At 45.2% G+C, this 15,942-nt stretch overlaps 1 protein-coding gene across 1 annotated transcript in view; it reads right to left on the bottom strand.

Moving 5' to 3' along the window:
• Nucleotides 1-15,942, bottom strand: part of fmn2b (formin 2b) — a gene marked incomplete at its 5' end in the record, with an annotated part of 122,932 nt that overhangs the window by 43,511 nt on the left and 63,479 nt on the right. Inside the window, 5 exon segments of the mRNA XM_079845517.1 lie at nt 4,186-4,306; nt 4,394-4,453; nt 4,577-4,723; nt 13,838-13,967; nt 14,339-14,430. Coding sequence (XP_079701643.1) covers nt 4,186-4,306; nt 4,394-4,453; nt 4,577-4,723; nt 13,838-13,967; nt 14,339-14,430 — 550 coding nt within the window.

Below are 15,942 nucleotides of genomic sequence, written 5' to 3'. Positions count from 1 at the left end.
ACTCTCACACACACTCTCACACACACTCTCACACACACTCTCACACACACTCTCACACACACTCTCACACACACTCTCACACACACTCTCACACACACTCTCACACACACTCTCACACACACTCTCACACACACACTCTCACACACACTCTCTCACACACACTCTCTCACACACACTCTCACACACACTCTCACACACACACTCTCACACACACTCTCACACACACTCTCACACACACTCTCACACACACTCTCACACACACTCTCACACACACTCTCACACACACTCTCACACACACTCTCACACACACTCTCACACACACTCTCACACACACTCTCACACACACTCTCACACACACTCTCACACACACTCTCACACACACTCTCACACACACTCTCACACACACTCTCACACACACTCTCACACACACTCTCACACACACTCTCTCACACACTCTCTCACACACTCTCTCACACACTCTCTCACACACTCTCTCACACACTCTCTCACACACTCTCTCACACACTCTCTCACACACTCTCTCACACACTCTCTCACACACTCTCTCACACACTCTCTCACACACTCTCTCACACACTCTCTCACACACTCTCTCACACACTCTCTCACACACTCTCTCACACACTCTCTCACACACTCTCTCACACACTCTCTCACACACTCTCTCACACACTCTCTCACACACTCTCTCACACACTCTCTCACACACACTCTCACACACACTCTCACACACACTCTCACACACACTCTCACACACACTCTCACACACACTCTCACACACACTCTCACACACTCTCACACACACTCTCTCACACTCTCTCACACTCTCTCACACTCTCACACACTCACACACTCTCTCACACTCTCACACTCTCACACTCTCTCACACTCTCTCACACTCTCACACACTCTCACACACTCTCACACACTCTCACACTCTCTCACACTCTCTCACACTCTCACACACTCTCACACACTCTCACACACTCTCACACACTCTCACACACTCTCACACACTCTCACACACTCTCACACACTCTCACACACTCTCACACACTCTCACACACTCTCACACACTCTCACACACTCTCACACACTCTCACACACTCTCACACACTCTCACACACTCTCAAAAATAAAAAACTACTATATAAATAAAAATATAAAAACAAACAAATAAAAATAAAAACAAATGTCTAAATAAAAATATAAAAACATACAAATAAATAAAAATGTATAAATATGTAAAAACATAAATAAAAATGTATAAAAACAAATAAATAAATGAAACAAATGTATAAATAAAACATACATACATACAAATTATATATATAAAAAACAAAAATATTTAAAATAAAAATGTATAAAACACACATACATGTACAAATAAAAAAAGATTTGCTTTAGATTGAACTGGAATATCCGGTTGTTAAGACTGACGAGCTTCCGGGTCCAAAAGCTCGCTCTCATACCACAAGAAAAACAACAAACGGTGCTAATAAACACACACAATGTGGTGTAATACTACAACACAATATATACAATCATAACCTTCATCTCCAAACCAAAATTCCAGATGGCCAGACAGAGATTCATCTTTTATAAATCGTTCAAATATTAATGTCTGTGACGCTGTGAGCACAGAGACCGTGTGTAGCCTGGAAGTATTTAAAATGTTTGATGTTTAATATGAATCTTACATAAATAAATTCTGCCTGGACCTCAGACGTGAACTCATGAAGCCCTGTCACGACGCATGAGAGAGAATATGATTCTTATGCTCAAGCCTACGTTATTTGCTGAAAAACGCTGAAAAGAAACAGTAATATTGTGAAATTACAATCTAAAATTATGATTTCTATTTGAATATACTTCAAAATATAATGCATTCCTGTGATCAAAGCTGAATTTATCATTACTCCAGTCACATCACTCTCATGAGGATTTATGATTATGATCAGTGTTGAACACATTATTTCATAACCGGTGATATCTTTTCCAGGAGTCACTGATGAATAAAAAGGAAAAAAATAACAGCATTTATTCAAAATAGAAACCTTTTCTAACAATATGTGTTTAACTTTATTCATCAATGCCTCCTGGGACACTCCTTTCCCCACATTTGATGGGGAAAATGAGACTTCCAATGTGTTCTTGAGCAAAACGTTTGTGTTCCCCCAAAACATTTGAGTTCACTTGTAAAGGTTTTCAGGGGAACGGATAATTTTCTCCAATCCCATATTTTCCTTTCATGTCCCTTTAGGGCCTCCGTAGATTGCATTTCTTCCAAATTTATAATAAAAGTGCATCCATAAACCGACAGCAGTGTTTCAGTCATCAGTGTCTTTACATTCAGTGTCTGTCTGTGTGTGTGTGTGTGTGTGTGTGTGTGTGTGTGTGTGTGTCGATTGTCAGCTCTGTAACCTCAACTGAAAACAGCCAATCAGAGCCAAATCAGCCGGACCAATTACAGCGGCGTCTGTTTCCTGGAGCGAGCGCTCGCGTGATTGATCGAGGCTGCCAGAGACGCAAATTAAAGAGAAGTTTAATAAAGAATTGAGGAACTGTGTTCAAGAGCTACAATAAAACACATCAAGAGAAGAATAATGTGTAGTAAAGGCCTGCCAACCATTTCAAAAGTGTTAACAACTACCAGGCCCATTAACAGCTGACCCTAGGAAATGACTGTGTTTGACTCAGATCACAGCGCTAATGCTAACGCTAACTCACTCATGTGCAGGAAATGAGTCAGCCTGTTCGGCTATTTCTGATCCAAAGTTCTCATGATGTCGATTTGACACTGTAGCAACACACACACACACACACACACACACACACACACACACACACACACACACACACACACACACGTCCAAGTTCAAAGGCTTTTCCCAACTTTCAGCCAAAGCTTGTCAATCAACTCTTTCTAGTTAGAAAATAATCACTTTAAACTACAAAACACGAAGATCAGAGCTGAGGTTCAGGAAGGTCTTCAGCAGAAGAAAATGAGTCAGAGTCGATTCTGTGAGCGAGTGAGTCATCTGAGCCGATTCTGTTGAGTAAGTGAGTCATCTGAGCCGATTCTGAGAGCAAGCGAGTCACCTGAACCGATTTGGTTAGCAAGTGAGTCATCTGAGTCGATTCATTGAGCAAATGAGTCATCTGAGCAGTGAGCAAGCAAGTCACCGTAGGCGATTCAGTGAGTAAGCGAGTCATCCGAGTTAATTCAGTGTGCAAGCAAGTCATCTGAGCGGTGAGCAAGTGAGTCACCTGAACCGATTCGGTGAGCAAGTGAGTCATCTGAGCGGTGAGCAAGCAAGTCACCGTAGACGATTCAGTAAGTAAGCGAGTCATCCGAGTCAATTCAGTGAGCAAACGAGTCATCCGAGTTCATTCAGTGTGCAAGCATGTCATCTGAGCGGTGAGCAAGTGAGTCATCTGAGCCGATTCAGCGAGCAAGTGAGTCATCTGAGCCGATTCGGTGAGTAAGCGAGTCATCTGAGACGATTCGGTGAGGAAGCGAGTCATCTGAGTCACCTCGGAGAGCAAGTGAGTCATCTGAGTGGTGAGCAAGTGAGTCATCTGAGTGGTGAGAAAGTGATTCACCTGAACCGATTCGGTGAGCAAGTGAGTCATCTGAGCGGTGATCAAGCAAGTCATCGGAGACTATTCAGTGAGCAAACGAGTCACCTGAGTCAATTCAGTGGGCAAGCATGTCATCTGAGCAGTGAGCAAGTGAGTCATCTGAGTCGATTCTGTGAGCAAGATCATCTGAAACGATTCAGTGAGCAAGTGAGTCATCTGAAACGATTCACTGAACAAGTGAGTCATCCGAGTCGATTCGGTGAGCAAGTGAGTCATCTGCCTGATTCAGACCAAGGATTCCTTTGATTCACATTAGATTCACCAGCTGGTTAAAATGAGTCATTACATAGAATCAAAAGGTTTGATTAAGAACAGAACCACAATATTCCAGTGCTACGTTGTTGAGCTGCATTCTTCAACTCTTCTTTCTAGTTAGAAAATAATCACTTTAAACTACAAAACACTAGAAGATCAGATGATTCTGAAGGTTTTCAGCAGAATCCTTTTATGTATTGAACACACACACACACACACACACACACACACACACACACGCATCCATCTGTTGATGAACTCTACCTCGCAGATCTTTCCGGAGTCTCAGCAGATCCTTAGTCAAGTCCTCAAACTTCATCTGAGAGGCCTGAAACAGGTCTTGAGGTTCTGGGAGCGGAAACACACACGTCTCCCTGCCCGCGTCCTGAAACACACACACACACACACACACACACACACTGAAGACTTTTGGACCGTGTTGTTCTGCGGGAGCATTATAAATGAACCTCACCTCATCAAAGTGTCTCAGGTAGTACGCCACGATGTATGCCAGCAGACTCTTACTGTTGTCCTGAAAACCAGAAGAGAAGAGTCAGCTGATCCAATCAATTTAACCAGTTTAGATGTCTGTATGTGTGTGTGTGTGTGTGTGTGTGTGTGTGTGTGTGTGTGTGTGTGTGTGTGTGTGTCTTACACTGCTCTTGACATCCTTGAGTTTGGGCAGAATGTCCAGTGTAAAGCCGTCCGCTTGTCCTCTGGTGCGATTCCCTCCGTTCATGAAATTACCAAACGCCAAAACTAACCCAAGGATCTGCAGAACTCCAGAACCGCTCTGAAGAGTCTGGAGGAGAAGCACAGCACCTGGACTCAGGGACAAAACTGGACTGTGTGTGTGTGACGTCTGAACAAGTGTGTGTTATCCATGGAGGATGGCATCAGTGTTCACTTGAGGACAGGGGTTTGAAAGACAAGTAATACTACAGACTATCAGAATGATTAGTCAAGGGTCATGTGACACTGGAGTAATATTTCACTGTTTTACTGGATTTACGATCTAATAAACACAGCCTTGGTGAGCAGAAGTGACTCTTTCAAAAAGATTTTAATATCTTAATTCCAAACTTTTGACCGGTAGTGTAAATGTGACTCGACTTCATTGGGTTTTTTTCATAAGCGGGCACCGAAACCACCCCTGAAACTATTATCGTACAAAACAACCTGCGGTTCAGAGAGTGAGTCATCTGAGCCGATTCATTGAGCAAGCGAGTCAGAGTCGATTCGGTGAGCAAGAGTCATCCCGTGTCGATTTGGAGAGTAAGCGAGTCATCCGAGTCGATTCGGTGAGCAAGTAAGTCATCGGAGTCGATTCTGTGAGCAAGTAAGTCATCCGAGACGATTAATTGAGCAAGGGAGTCATCTGAGTCGATTCTGTGAGCAAGTAAGTCACCTGAGCCCATTCGGTGGGCAAGCGAGTCATCCGAGACGATTAATTGAGCAAGGAGTCATCTGAGTCGATTAATTGAGCAAGGAGTCATCCGAGTCGATTAGGTGAGCAAGGAGTCATCTGAGTCGATTAATTGAGCAAGGAGTCATCCGAGTCGATTAGGTGAGCAAGGAGTCATCTGAGTCGATTAATTGAGCAAGGAGTCATCCGAGTCGATTCTGTGAGCAAGTAAGTCACCTGAGCCCATCCGGTGAGCAAGCAAGTCATCTGAGACGATTAATTGAGCAAGCGAGTCACCTGAGCCCATTCGCTGAGCAAGCAAGTCATCCGAGACGATTAATTGAGCAAGGGAGTCATCTGAGTCGATTCTGTGAGCAAGTAAGTCACCTGAGCCCATTTGGTGAGCAAGCAAGTCATCCGAGACGATTAATTGAGCAAGCGAGTCACCTGAGCCCATTCGCTGAGCAAGCAAGTCATCCGAGACGATTAATTGAGCAAGAAGTCATCCGAGTCGATTAGGTGAGCAAGGGAGTAACCCGAGTCGATTAGGTGAGCAAGGAGTCATCCGAGTTGATTAGGTGAGCAAGGAGTCATCCGAGTCGATTAGGTGAGCAAGGGAGTAACCCGAGTCGATTAGGTGAGCAAGGAGTCATCCGAGTCGATTAGGTGAGCAAGGAGTCATCCGAGTCGATTAGGTGAGCAAGGGAGTAACCCGAGTTGATTAATTGAGCAAGGGAGTAACCCGAGTTGATTAATTGAGCAAGGGAGTAACCCGAGTCGATTAGGTGAGCAAGGGAGTCATCCGAGTCGATTAGGTGAGCAAGGGAGTAACCCGAGTTGATTAATTGAGCAAGGGAGTAACCCGAGTTGATTAATTGAGCAAGGGAGTAACCCGAGTTGATTAATTGAGCAAGGGAGTAACCCGAGTCGATTAGGTGAGCAAGGGAGTAACCCGAGTTGATTAATTGAGCAAGGGAGTAACCCGAGTCGATTAGGTGAGCAAGGAGTCATCCGAGTCGATTAGGTGAGCAAGGAGTCATCCGAGTCGATTAGGTGAGCAAGGGAGTAACCCGAGTTGATTAATTGAGCAAGGGAGTAACCCGAGTCGATTAGGTGAGCAAGGAGTCATCCGAGTCGATTAGGTGAGCAAGGAGTCATCCGAGTCGATTAGGTGAGCAAGGGAGTAACCCGAGTTGATTAATTGAGCAATGAGTCATCCGAGTTGATTAATTGAGCAAGGGAGTAACCCGAGTCGATTAGGTGAGCAAGGGAGTAACCCGAGTCGATTAGTTGAGCAAGGGAGTCATCCGAGTCGATTAGGTGAGCAAGGGAGTAACCCGAGTTGATTAATTGAGCAAGGAGTCATCCGAGTCGATTAGGTGAGCAAGGAGTCATCCGAGTCGATTAGGTGAGCAAGGAGTCATCCGAGTCGATTAGGTGAGCAAGGGAGTAACCCGAGTTGATTAATTGAGCAAGGAGTCATCCGAGTCGATTAGGTGAGCAAGGGAGTAACCCGAGTCGATTAGGTGAGCAAGGAGTCATCCGAGTCGATTAGGTGAGCAAGGGAGTAACCCGAGTTGATTAATTGAGCAAGGAGTCATCCGAGTCGATTAGGTGAGCAAGGAGTCATCCGAGTCGATTAGGTGAGCAAGGGAGTAACCCGAGTCGATTAGGTGAGCAAGGAGTCATCCGAGTCGATTAGGTGAGCAAGGAGTCATCCGAGTCGATTAGGTGAGCAAGGAGTCATCCGAGTCGATTAGGTGAGCAAGGGAGTAACCCGAGTTGATTAATTGAGCAAGGGAGTAACCCGAGTCGATTAGGTGAGCAAGGAGTCATCCGAGTCGATTAGGTGAGCAAGGAGTCATCCGAGTCGATTAGGTGAGCAAGGGAGTAACCCGAGTTGATTAATTGAGCAAGGGAGTAACCCGAGTCGATTAGGTGAGCAAGGGAGTAACCCGAGTCGATTAGTTGAGCAAGGGAGTCATCCGAGTCGATTAGGTGAGCAAGGGAGTAACCCGAGTCGATTAGGTGAGCAAGGAGTCATCCGAGTCGATTAGGTGAGCAAGGGAGTAACCCGAGTTGATTAATTGAGCAAGGAGTCATCCGAGTCGATTAGGTGAGCAAGGAGTCATCCGAGTCGATTAGGTGAGCAAGGAGTCATCCGAGTCGATTAGGTGAGCAAGGGAGTAACCCGAGTTGATTAATTGAGCAAGGGAGTAACCCGAGTCGATTAGGTGAGCAAGGGAGTAACCCGAGTCGATTAGTTGAGCAAGGGAGTCATCCGAGTCGATTAGGTGAGCAAGGGAGTAACCCGAGTCGATTAGGTGAGCAAGGAGTCATCCGAGTCGATTAGGTGAGCAAGGGAGTAACCCGAGTTGATTAATTGAGCAAGGAGTCATCCGAGTCGATTAGGTGAGCAAGGGAGTAACCCGAGTCGATTAGGTGAGCAAGGAGTCATCCGAGTCGATTAGGTGAGCAAGGAGTCATCCGAGTCGATTAGGTGAGCAAGGAGTCATCCGAGTCGATTAGGTGAGCAAGGGAGTAACCCGAGTCGATTAGGTGAGCAAGGAGTCATCCGAGTCGATTAGGTGAGCAAGGGAGTAACCCGAGTTGATTAATTGAGCAAGGGAGTAACCCGAGTCGATTAGGTGAGCAAGGGAGTAACCCGAGTCGATTAGTTGAGCAAGGGAGTCATCCGAGTTGATTAATTGAGCAAGGAGTCATCCGAGTCGATTAGGTGAGCAAGGAGTCATCCGAGTCGATTAACTGAGCAAGGAGTCATCCGAGTCGATTAATTGAGCAAGGAGTCATCCAAGTCGATTAGGTGAGCAAGGGAGTAACCCGAGTTGATTAATTGAGCAAGGAGTAACCCGAGTTGATTAATTGAGCAAGGAGTAACCCGACTTGATTAATTGAGCAAGGGAGTAACCCGAGTCGATTAACTGAGCAAGGAGTCATCCGAGTCGATTAATTGAGCAAGGAGTCATCCAAGTCGATTAGGTGAGCAAGGGAGTAACCCGAGTTGATTAATTGAGCAAGGAGTAACCCGAGTTGATTAATTGAGCAAGGAGTCATCCAAGTCGATTAGGTGAGCAAGGGAGTAACCCGAGTTGATTAATTGAGCAAGGAGTCATCCGAGTTGATTAGGTGAGCAAGGGAGTAACCCGAGTCGATTAATTGAGCAATGAGTCATCCGAGTTGATTAATTGAGCAAGGAGTCATCCGAGTCGATTAGTTGAGCAAGGAGTCATCCGAGTTGATTAGGTGAGCAAGGGAGTAACCCGAGTCGATTAATTGAGCAAGGAGTCATCCGAGTCGATTAGGTGAGCAAGGGAGTAACCCGAGTCGATTAATTGAGCAATGAGTCATCCGAGTTGATTAATTGAGCAAGGGGTCATCCGAGTTGATTAGGTGAGCAAGGGAGTAACCCGAGTCGATTAATTGAGCAAGGAGTCATCCGAGTCGATTAGTTGAGCAAGGAGTCATCCGAGTCGATTAGTTGAGCAAGGAGTCATCCGAGTTGATTAGGTGAGCAAGGGAGTAACCCGAGTCGATTAATTGAGCAAGGAGTCATCCGAGTCGATTAGTTGAGCAAGGAGTCATCCGAGTTGATTAGGTGAGCGAGGGAGTAACCCGAGTCGATTAATTGAGCAAGGAGTCATCCGAGTTGATTAGGTGAGCAAGGGAGTAACCCGAGTTGATTAATTGAGCAAGGAGTCATCCGAGTCGATTAGTTGAGCAAGGGAGTAACCCGAGTCGATTAATTGAGCAAGGAGTCATCCGAGTCGATTAGTTGAGCAAGGAGTCATCCGAGTTGATTAGGTGAGCGAGGGAGTAACCCGAGTCGATTAATTGAGCAAGGAGTCATCCGAGTCGATTAGGTGAGCAAGGGAGTAACCCGAGTCGATTAATTGAGCAATGAGTCATCCGAGTTGATTAGGTGAGCAAGGGAGTAACCCGAGTCGATTAATTGAGCAAGGAGTCATCCGAGTTGATTAGGTGAGCAAGGGAGTAACCCGAGTTGATTAATTGAGCAAGGAGTCATCCGAGTCGATTAGTTGAGCAAGGGAGTAACCCGAGTCGATTAATTGAGCAATGAGTCATCCGAGTTGATTAGGTGAGCAAGGGAGTAACCCGAGTCGATTAATTGAGCAATGAGTCATCCGAGTTGATTAGGTGAGCAAGGGAGTAACCCGAGTTGATTAATTGAGCAAGGAGTCATCCGAGTCGATTAGTTGAGCAAGGGAGTAACCCGAGTCGATTAATTGAGCAAGGAGTCATCCGAGTCGATTAGTTGAGCAAGGAGTCATCCGAGTTGATTAGGTGAGCGAGGGAGTAACCCGAGTCGATTAATTGAGCAATGAGTCATCCGAGTTGATTAGGTGAGCAAGGGAGTAACCCGAGTTGATTAATTGAGCAAGGAGTCATCCGAGTCGATTAGGTGAGCAAGGGAGTAACCCGAGTCGATTAATTGAGCAAGGAGTCATCCGAGTCGATTAGGTGAGCAAGGGAGTAACCCGAGTCGATTAATTGAGCAATGAGTCATCCGAGTTGATTAGGTGAGCAAGGGAGTAACCCGAGTTGATTAATTGAGCAAGGAGTCATCCGAGTCGATTAATTGAGCAAGGAGTCATCCGAGTTGATTAGGTGAGCAAGGGAGTAACCCGAGTCGATTAATTGAGCAAGGAGTCATCCGAATCGATTAGGTGAGCAAGGGAGTAACCCGAGTCGATTAATTGAGCAAGGGAGTAACCCGAGTCGATTAATTGAGCAATGAGTCATCCGAGTCGATTAGGTGAGCAAGGGAGTAACCCGAGTCGATTAATTGAGCAAGGAGTCATCCGAGTCGATTAGGTGAGCAAGGGAGTAACCCGAGTCGATTAATTGAGCAAGGAGTCATCCGAGTCGATTAGGTGAGCAAGGGAGTAACCCGAGTCGATTAATTGAGCAAGGAGTCATCCGAGTCGATTAGGTGAGCAAGGGAGTAACCCGAGTCGATTAGGTGAGCAAGGAGTCATCCGAGTCGATTAGGTGAGCAAGGGAGTAACCCGAGTCGATTAATTGAGCAATGAGTCATCCGAGTCGATTAGGTGAGCAAGGGAGTAACCCGAGTCGATTAATTGAGCAAGGAGTCATCCGAGTCGATTAGGTGAGCAAGGGAGTAACCCGAGTCGATTAATTGAGCAAGGAGTCATCCGAGTCGATTAGGTGAGCAAGGGAGTAACCCGAGTCGATTAATTGAGCAATGAGTCATCCGAGTCGATTAGGTGAGCAAGGGAGTAACCCGAGTCGATTAATTGAGCAATGAGTCATCCGAGTTGATTAATTGAGCAAGGAGTCATCCGAGTTGATTAGGTGAGCAAGGGAGTAACCCGAGTCGATTAATTGAGCAAGGAGTCATCCGAGTCGATTAGGTGAGCAAGGGAGTAACCCGAGTCGATTAATTGAGCAATGAGTCATCCGAGTCGATTAGGTGAGCAAGGGAGTAACCCGAGTCGATTAATTGAGCAATGAGTCATCCGAGTTGATTAATTGAGCAAGGAGTCATCCGAGTTGATTAGGTGAGCAAGGGAGTAACCCGAGTCGATTAATTGAGCAAGGAGTCATCCGAGTCGATTAATTGAGCAAGGAGTCATCCGAGTTGATTAGGTGAGCAAGGGAGTAACCCGAGTCGATTAATTGAGCAAGGAGTCATCCGAGTCGATTAGGTGAGCAAGGGAGTAACCCGAGTCGATTAATTGAGCAAGGAGTCATCCGAGTCGATTAGGTGAGCAAGGGAGTAACCCGAGTCGATTAATTGAGCAAGGAGTCATCCGAGTTGATTAGGTGAGCAAGGGAGTAACCCGAGTCGATTAATTGAGCAATGAGTCATCCGAGTCGATTAGGTGAGCAATGAGTCATCCGAGTCGATTAGGTGAGCAATGAGTCATCCGAGTTGATTAGGTGAGCAAGGGAGTAACCCGAGTCGATTAATTGAGCAATGAGTCATCCGAGTCGATTAGGTGAGCAAGGGAGTAACCCGAGTCGATTAATTGAGCAAGGAGTCATCCGAGTCGATTAGGTGAGCAAGGGAGTAACCCGAGTCGATTAATTGAGCAAGGAGTCATCCGAGTCGATTAGGTGAGCAAGGGAGTAACCCGAGTCGATTAATTGAGCAATGAGTCATCCGAGTCGATTAGGTGAGCAAGGGAGTAACCCGAGTCGATTAATTGAGCAATGAGTCATCCGAGTTGATTAATTGAGCAAGGAGTCATCCGAGTTGATTAGGTGAGCAAGGGAGTAACCCGAGTCGATTAATTGAGCAAGGAGTCATCCGAGTCGATTAGGTGAGCAAGGGAGTAACCCGAGTCGATTAATTGAGCAATGAGTCATCCGAGTCGATTAGGTGAGCAAGGGAGTAACCCGAGTCGATTAATTGAGCAATGAGTCATCCGAGTTGATTAATTGAGCAAGGAGTCATCCGAGTTGATTAGGTGAGCAAGGGAGTAACCCGAGTCGATTAATTGAGCAAGGAGTCATCCGAGTCGATTAATTGAGCAAGGAGTCATCCGAGTTGATTAGGTGAGCAAGGGAGTAACCCGAGTCGATTAATTGAGCAAGGAGTCATCCGAGTCGATTAGGTGAGCAAGGGAGTAACCCGAGTCGATTAATTGAGCAAGGAGTCATCCGAGTCGATTAGGTGAGCAAGGGAGTAACCCGAGTCGATTAATTGAGCAAGGAGTCATCCGAGTTGATTAGGTGAGCAAGGGAGTAACCCGAGTCGATTAATTGAGCAATGAGTCATCCGAGTCGATTAGGTGAGCAATGAGTCATCCGAGTCGATTAGGTGAGCAATGAGTCATCCGAGTTGATTAGGTGAGCAAGGGAGTAACCCGAGTCGATTAATTGAGCAAGGAGTCATCCGAGTCGATTAGGTGAGCAAGGAGTCATCCGAGTCGATTAATTGAGCAAGGAGTCATCCGAGTCGATTAATTGAGCAAGGAGTCATCCGAGTTGATTAGGTGAGCAAGGGAGTAACCCGAGTCGATTAATTGAGCAAGGAGTCATCCGAGTCGATTAATTGAGCAAGGGAGTAACCCGAGTTGATTAATTGAGCAAGGAGTCATCCGAGTTGATTAGGTGAGCAAGGGAGTAACCCGAGTCGATTAATTGAGCAAGGAGTCATCCGAGTTGATTAGGTGAGCAAGGGAGTAACCCGAGTCGATTAATTGAGCAAGGAGTCATCCGAGTTGATTAGGTGAGCAAGGGAGTAACCCGAGTCGATTAATTGGGCAATGAGTCATCCGAGTCGATTAATTGAGCAAGGAGTCATCCGAGTCGATTAATTGAGCAAGGAGTCATCCGAGTCGATTAGGTGAGCAAGGGAGTAACCCGAGTCGATTAATTGAGCAAGGAGTCATCCGAGTTGATTAGGTGAGCAAGGAGTCATCCGAGTCGATTCATTGAGCAAGGAGTCATCCGAGTCGATTAATTGAGCAAGGAGTCATCTGAGTCGATTAATTGAGCAGTGAGTCATTCGAGTCGATTAATTGAGCAGTGAGTCATTCGAGTCGATTAATTGAGCACGGAGTCATTCGAGTCGATTAGGTGAGCAAGGAGTCATCTGAGTCGATTAATTGAGCAGTGAGTCATTCGTGTCGATTAATTGAGCAAGGAGTCATCTGAGTCGATTAATTGAGCAGTGAGTCATTCGAGTCGATTAATTGAGCAAGGAGTCATCCGAGTCGATTAGGTGAGCAAGGAGTCATCCGAGTCGATTAGGTGAGCAAGGGAGTAACCAGAGTCGATTAATTGAGCAAGGAGTCATCCGAGTCGATTAGGTGAGCAAGGAGTCATCTGCCTGATTCAGACCAATGAATCCTGTATTTGATTCACATCAGATTCACCAGCTGGTTTAAATGAGTCATTACAAAGAATCAACAGGTTTGATTAAGAACCAAGCGGCAACCTCCCGCAGTTTCTCTTGAAGCCAATACGGAAGTGCCTCAAACTGCAATTCATCGACTGGCCGCTAGGGATAGGATCCAGAAGGGAGCAGAATCTCATTGAGCCCCATGTTAAAATGGCCAACTTTAGAGCAGAATAAAACATGTTTACAGCCTGGTACAAATTGTGCTTTTGGTCTATACGGCTCATTTTGCCCTTCATGACAACTGTGAGGGGGGTGAATTTTTTTATAACTCATTCGTTTACATTATATAAAGCCTTAAAATTCTGCATAATTAAGGGCATGGCCATTTCGAGTGACAGGTGGATAGCCATTTATCTGCTGTCTGTTAGTCATCGCGTCACTTAAGCTCCGCCCACGTCCCGCCTTTTGGCCCATTTTCTGTTATCCGGGAGTGACGCGCTGCCAAGATGGCAACGGCCATCTCGTCCCTACTTTGCGCTTCAGAACGGCTCATCAGAATCCTATGGGTGACGTCACGGACACTACGTCCATATTTTTTTACAGTCTATGTTAAGAACAGAATCACACTATTCCAGTGCTTCGTTGATGAATGTTCGTACCTTGCAGACTCTCTGCAGAATCTGGAGTTTGCGCTGAACAGACGAGATGCATTCAGAGAAGGTCGACTGAAAGAGAATACAGAAGACTCGCCCGGAGAAATCAGGAATCTGGGAGAGCTGATGGAGAAACCTGTGAGCAAATGGTCAGAGTTAAAAGCACTGAGCTATAAATGCGAAGAGTTAAAGAAATCATTTCTAACAACGTTACATGAACATTCAATCAACGATGTAAAACATTATTAAATACCAGATAAATGAATAAACGTTCTATTAATGTCCAACTAAAACATTTCAGAAAGCAAACTATGTATAAATAACTTTGTGTTAACGTTTTTATAACGTTACTAAAGACCAGAAAACTGCACGTTCTATTAACGTTACTGGAAGAACGCTTGTTCGTAACATTGAGACACAGGATTTACATTTCAACTTTTCTTCGGTTAATGAAAACTTCCAGATGTAAGTTATTGTGTGTGTGTGTGTGTGTGTTTTGATGCTCACTGCTCGGGTTTGTCCAGAGGTTTACTTCCCTCTTTGTCTTTTGAGGATTTGACGTGTTTCTCGATCTTCTCCAGCTCATCATGCTGGGCTCTCTGAAAGCACAAAACACAATCACACTATTACCTCACAACTCAAACCGTGAGTAAAATCCGCGATGAATAACACCAACATCTACATTCATCCAAGACAGCACTCGTTGGTCAGACCAGGCTTTAGTGCGATTCAGAAACCTCAGTGTAGTCTGTCAGCGCCGCTTTCATAGCATCCACGGTATTGCACACAAAAAAATGCACACTGGTGTTCACCGCATTATTATTTGGGTTCGTTTGGAAGGAGAACAGAGTGTAATCAAAGTCGTTAGGAAGCCAGAGTCCAATAAAAGCCACACAGTTTCCTTCTCTGGGAGCGAAACAACAACAGAAACGGAGTTTGTGGCCGCAAATTATGGAAAATGTGGTATTGTGAAAGTACATCAAACAGCCAGACACAACGGACACAGGAAAGACAGAGACGGATACGCCAGCGACATCATCACGAGAGGACAGAGGAATCTTCCAGAACACACACACACACACACACACAACGGGCAGAACCAGTGTGTGTTCATGCACGGCTCAGTTGTGTGGTATTCTTTCAGACTGGTGACCTAAAAACATGCAGAAGTGTTTCTGTTGTGATTCTAATCTCAATCTCTCTTTAAAGTCAGAATGTCCACTCCAGCAGCTTCGCACACACACACACACACACACACCGTTCTGTCCACATCTATATTCTGTTTTTCCTGATGTATGGAGTGATACAAAGATTCAGAATCCAAAAACCTGTCAAATTAATGTGTCAACAAAGACCAACATTTACAAACTGGCTTTATCCAAATTATCTGGTCTGGAAATTTATGCAATTTATTCAGTGCATATTTAATTAGAAAATGCATCATTTTCCAACCAAACTCTAAATGAGCGCATTTACATTTAGTCACTTTATTAATTTTTACTGCACTGCTAATAATGTTTAAATAACTTCCAAGAAGCATTTAAGACAAACCGTAGCCGTGAAACTCAAATCAGACGCGTTTGCATCGTCACGCATTAGCATATCCAATCAGATGGCAGTTGCAACGTGATGCATTTGCATATCCAATCAGGCGTGTTTGCATCGTGATGCATTTGCATATCCAATAAGATGGCAGTTGCAACGTGATGCATTTGCATTTCCAATCAGACGTGTTTGCATCGTGATGCATTTGCATATCCAATAAGATGGCAGTTGCAACGTGATGCATTTGCATTTCCAATCAGACGTGTTTGCATCGTGATGCATTTGCATATCCAATAAGATGGCAGTTAAATCAAACGCATATGCATAACCAATCAGGTGCGTTTGCATTATACGCATATGCATAACCAATCGGACATGTTTGCATCGTGATTAATTTGCATATCCAATCAGATGGCAGTTAAATCATACGCATATGCATAACCAATCAGACGTGTTTCCATCGTGATGCATTTGCATATCCAACCAGATGGCAGTTGCATCGTGACACATTTGCATATCCAAACAGATGGCAGTTGCATCATGATGCATTTGCATATCCAATCAGA

This window comes from Gobio gobio (genome assembly GCF_949357685.1).
Source record: "Gobio gobio genome assembly, chromosome: 20".
Taxonomy (NCBI): Eukaryota; Metazoa; Chordata; class Actinopteri; order Cypriniformes; family Gobionidae; genus Gobio; species Gobio gobio.
The sequence above is the reverse complement of the archived record's forward strand: the minus strand, read 5'-3'. Positions and strand labels throughout refer to the sequence as shown.